This window comes from Larus michahellis, chromosome 7 (assembly GCF_964199755.1).
Source record: "Larus michahellis chromosome 7, bLarMic1.1, whole genome shotgun sequence".
Classification (NCBI taxonomy): domain Eukaryota; kingdom Metazoa; phylum Chordata; class Aves; order Charadriiformes; family Laridae; genus Larus; species Larus michahellis.
Genome location: NC_133902.1, coordinates 29,157,932 through 29,162,894, shown reverse-complemented (window position 1 = coordinate 29,162,894; position 4,963 = coordinate 29,157,932). Strand labels below are relative to the sequence as shown.

General features: G+C 64.3%; 1 protein-coding gene across 1 annotated transcript; it reads right to left on the bottom strand.

Moving 5' to 3' along the window:
* Window positions 1-4,480, bottom strand: FZD5 (frizzled class receptor 5). The gene has a single exon (XM_074595783.1). It carries the CDS (start codon window positions 4,478-4,480, stop codon window positions 2,750-2,752), a length of 1,731 nt encoding a protein of 576 aa, XP_074451884.1. The 3' UTR covers window positions 1-2,749.
* Between the last annotated feature and the right edge of the window lie 483 nt (window positions 4,481-4,963).

Genomic DNA, 4,963 nt, shown 5'->3' with positions numbered 1-4,963 from the left:
GTTGTTGTTGTTGGTCCTCATAAATAACTAATTTCAATACTTCTCTCTGAATAAAATTTCTTCGGCTCTTTCACAAAATATAGCACAGTTATTTAAACAATGTTTAACAGCATCAGTAACGGAAGAGGCAAAAAGGCCCCATCATGTAAATTGGCTACAGCACACTGGGCACACGGCAACAGCTCCTTTCCCCCGCCGGCCACTTGTTGCTGAGAAGCCAGGCTCAGACACAAGTTGATTGTATTAACCTACCGTTAGATCAAAGCTGAAAACACTCTTGCATTTTTCAATAGGCAACGGTTTGTTGCTAATCTTGGTTGGTTTTTTTTTTTCTTTACACAGTCAGTTGCGCTTTGAAAAAAAAAAACAAAAACAACAAAACACCACCTTTGACATGGTTTTGTTCATTGTATTGCATGATGTGTGTTTAGCTGTATCTACAAAAGGCACTATGGAAAGAGAGGAGTCCAGCGAGGCGAGGACTGGAGCAGGTTGGAGTCATTTAATGCCCTGGATTACACCAGGAGACTACCCACAGCGTCTCTGCGCCCGACCTGCCTTGCTGCTGAGAACACACCTGCCCCAAACCCGTATCAAAGGTCACTACGGCTTCCGTGCGTACAAGCAGGCTATAATACAACTATTTACAGTTTGTAACACAATGTGGTGCAATTCTGTCCACGATGAAGTACTGCAACACGCCGGAGGGAGCGAGCCCGCTGTCGCAAGAGTGCTGATATGTGCGGCTGAGCCTTCCCTGAGCCCCCCCGGCCCGGCACCGCCGGCTCCTCTGGCCAGAACACCCGGAGACACTCACGCTGTGCCTTGGCAGTGCCTTTATCAGTAAATGTGCCACTCGAGCGTGTCCCCCCCCTTCACGTCCCAGGCTTTGGTTTTAAAATGAGGTGGAAACCTTCTTGACTGAAGTGGTCCAAGGGTGTTGAGAACAACCCCGGATCCCCGCAGTCCCGCGGGAGCAAAGCCAGCAGTTGTTCTCCGGTGCTGGAGCAGCCGGGTCACAGTGCCACGCTTGAAGGAAGGCAAAAAGGACTCGAGTAACGGCTGGGTGGTTACATACGTGATCACCACTTAGGGCAAGGAGAAAAAAAAATTAAAAATCAGGTGCTTTCACAAACAGGCTGAAGCCAGAGGCAGCCACCCCTCGCCAGCTGTGCCCCATCCCGTGCCACAGCCGGATCCCCTCGCCCCGGCTGCCTTCCATGAAGTTGACAACAGGTCCCCCCGCCGTCACGCTACTCATTCAAACCCAGCTGTCACCACCGCCTAAAGCAGGCACCGGGTCTGTCAGTGCTCTGCTGCTGCCTGACCTGGGCTGGGGAAGCTGGAGCAAAGAGAGAGCGAGTGCTCTGCTGTTTTCCTACATTAACTGCTCCCTCTTGAAGAACCCGGCGCTGTCTCCAACACAGGTGCAGCTTTGAAAAGAAGCAGCAAGAAGTGTTGAAGCTGGCTGGAAACCCCAGCTGCTCCCCAGGAGAGACAGCCTGCCTCCTGGCTTGGAACCCACACACCCCCACGCACACACCACCCACTGCTGCAGAAGCACGACCACCCTTTTAGGGCTGGCTGTGCCACAGCCGGCAGGGACGCCAGCCTCACCCCCGGTAACCCACACGCCACAGCATCAGCCCTTCCCGGAGCACACGGCAGTGCAGGGGGAGGCTGCTCTCACTGCCAGAGCCAGAGGGGCCCCGGGCGAAGCCGGTGCTGGGATGGCAGCCTCATCACCCATGCAGCCCCTCGGCTCGCCAGGGCGAGTTGCCGGAGCTGGCTGCCCACCACAGGGCGGCGGATCAAACCCGGGAGTGGGTGCCGCACAGCTGAGCCCCACTGGCACCAGCCCCTGCCCAGCCCCGAGCCCCCTGCCCAGGAAGAGCCAGCACACGTTTGCCCAGGGGAGAAAGGACCTCTGGTGTTGCCGGGTCCCCACCTGCGCTGCAGACAGCTGGGACCCTGTCCCTGCCCGCCTCGAGGGCTGGGTGGCAGTTCCTCTCCGCAGCCCCCTCCTCCTGCACCGCCATCACCCATGAAGCCCCCGGCCCGCATGGCTCCCTCCCGCCGCTCAGCGTGCTGCTGCTCGAGCGGGGCCAGCGGCAGCGTCCCCCCCGGGAACCCCCAGCTCTCTCCTCTGCAACACACAGCTGTGCCCAGGGGCTGTGGGGGCCCTGGGGACACCGTCCCGGTCCACACGGGGGGCCCAGACACAGCACGGCAGGGAGGCAGCCCCCACTGCCAGCTCTCCCCGGCCCCCTCTGGGCTCTGGCAAGCAGCTCGGTGCTGGTGCTTGCGCATCGCCCGGGGTCGGGGACCACCGCCCACCCTGCCTGCTGCAGCTCCCCCCTGCACCCCGGCACCAGCAAGACCTGCCCTGGGGCTCATTTTGGGACACAAATCAGTGATCAAGGGCTACCTGTCACCTGACCAGCTGGCAGCCAGCAGCACCCCAGGACCCCAAACAGGGCGTGGGACCCCAAATGAGGTATATGTGGCCCTGCCAGGCTCCAGACCTCCCTGTCCCTCTGCCCCCACATCACTGGCAGCACCTCTCCCTGCCCTGCCTGGGGCTGCGGCTGCTCCGTGCCACACAGGCGCACGCGCTCGGTCCCAGGCAGCACCGCCACGGTGGGGCTGAGGATGCCGGGGGCGGCCCAGCTGCCACCCCCCCTTCTGTGGCCCGGGGTCTTTGCAACCCTCTCCTCCCTGCAGCTGGGGTCACCGAGGCTCCCTCCGGTCACACGTGGGACAGCGGGACCTGCTTGTGGTAGGAGGCCATGCTGGGCAGCACCGTCCTGCCCGCCAGCGCCGGGCTGGCCTCACCGTACACGGAGGCGCCCGCCGGCTTCCTGGCCTGGCAGCAGCGGGCTGTGAAGCGCCGCCAGGACTCGAGCGTCTTGCCAGACCAGATCCAGACGCCGGAGGTGATGCCCACCACAAGGCACATGAAGTACTTGAGCATGAAGACAGCGTAGTCAGGCTTGGGACGGTGGGGGTCCCCCGGGCAGGAGCAGTTCTGTGCCCGCTCCCATGCCTCCCGGTTGTGCTGCTCGTAGATGTAGCAGGCAATGACGATGGTGGCGGGCACGGTGTAGAGCACGGTGAAGATGCCGATGCGGATCATCAGCTTCTCCAGCTTGTCAGTCTTGGTGCCGCCCTGCTTGATCACGCTGCGGATGCGAAAGAGCGAGACGAAGCCAGCCAGCAGGAAGAGGCTGCCGGTGAAGAGATAAACCACCAGTGGTGCCAGCACAAAGCCCCGCAGGTTCTCCAGGCTCTGGTTGCCCACATAGCAAACTCCGGCCACTGGGTCACCGTCCACGGAGCTGAGTGCCAGTACAGCGATAGATTTGGCACTGGGGATAAGCCAGGCAGCCAGGTGGAAGTACTGCGCATAGCTAGCGATGGCCTCATTGCCCCACTTCATGCCAGCTGCCAGGAACCAGGTGAGGGACAGGATGACCCACCAGATAGAGCTGGCCATGCCGAAGAAGTAGAGGAGAAGGAAAACCACGGTGCAGAGGGCAGGACCCGTGGTCTCATAGTGGATGTGGTGGTACTCCGGGTTGCAAGCCACGTTGGCATGCCCTGCCACCAGCCGCACGATGTAGCCCATGGAGACGAAGAGGTAGCAAGCCGAGAGGAAGATGATGGGGCGCTCAGGGTACTTGAAGCGTTCCATGTCGATGAGGAAGGTGGCCACGGTGGTGGAGGTGGAGAGGAAGCAGAGGATGGACCAGAGGCCGATCCAGAAGGTGGCGAAGGTCTTCTCATCCTGGGTGAAGTAGGGCTGGTAGCAGGGGATGGCGCAGTTGGGTACTTGCCCAGTCCTGATGCGGTTGTACAGCGGATGGGACTCCTTGGAGATGGGGATCAGGGGCGCTTTGCACTTGCAAGTCCGGCCGCAGTCCGGCCCCGAGGGGCGCTGCCCGCCAAGCGGCGTCAGGTTTTTGGCCGCATCCTTGGCCGGGCGCGTGGGCTTCCCGAAGAAAGGCGGCAGGGTGGTGGCTTCCGTGTGGTTGTATCCCATGCAGAGCACCTCGGTGTCCCCCAGCACCGGCAGGCTGTTGCAGCTCATCCTCTCGGGCCAGGCGAAGCCATACTGCTGCATGATGGGCGAGCAGCCGGCCTTGGCCCGCTCGCAGACGGAGCGGCAGGGGGGCAGCGGCTTGGTGTAGTCGGGCAGGCAGATGGGGGTGTACATGCTGCAGAGGAAGAAGCGCAGGTCCGGGGAGCACTGGATCTCCACCAGCGGCCAGAACTGGTGCACCTCCAGCCCGGCCTCGTCCTGCGTGTCGTGGTTGAACTGGTTGGGCATGTAGGTGAGGTTGTAGCCGATGCCCTTGCACATCGGCACCGTGATCTCCTGGCACACCAGCGCCTTGGAGGCGGCGCGCCCCGCCGCCGGCAGCCCCAGCAGCAGCGGCAGCCCCAGCACCAGCGGCACCGGCAGCCCCCGGCCGCCCATCGCCGCCGCGCGTCCTACCGCCGCCGCATGCCCCGGCCACCGGCCACCGGCCACCTGCCGCCGCCGCCGCCGCCGCCGCCGCCGGGCCGGGAGCGGGACCCGCCGCGGCCGCCGCTGCCGCCGCCGCCGCCGCCACCTGCGCTCTGGGGCGGGAGCGGGACCCGCCGCGGCCGCCGCTGCCGCCGCCGCCGCCGCCACCTGCGCTCTGGGGCGGGCGGGCGCCCCCGCGCCGCGCCGCGCCCGCGCCCCGCCCCGCGCCCGCCCCGGGAACGCCCCGGGAACGCCCCCCCGCCACGCCCCCGCCGGGGCTCCCACCGGCCGCCCCCGCCCCGGGCACCGAGTCCCCCCGCCGGGACGCTGCGCTGCCCCCGGCCCTCCCCCCCACCGACTGGCCCCGGCTGTGTGGGGCGGACCCCCCCGCCGGCGCTCGGACACCCGCGGCGGACCCGGCCCGGGAAGAGGCGGCGGTGCTGCCTCACCGCT

Bases quoted from the DNA above. Each gene is read 5' to 3' on its own strand.
- FZD5 (XM_074595783.1), bottom strand. From the start codon at position 4,480: ATGGGCGGCCGGGGGCTGCCGGTGCCGCTGGTGCTGGGGCTGCCGCTG.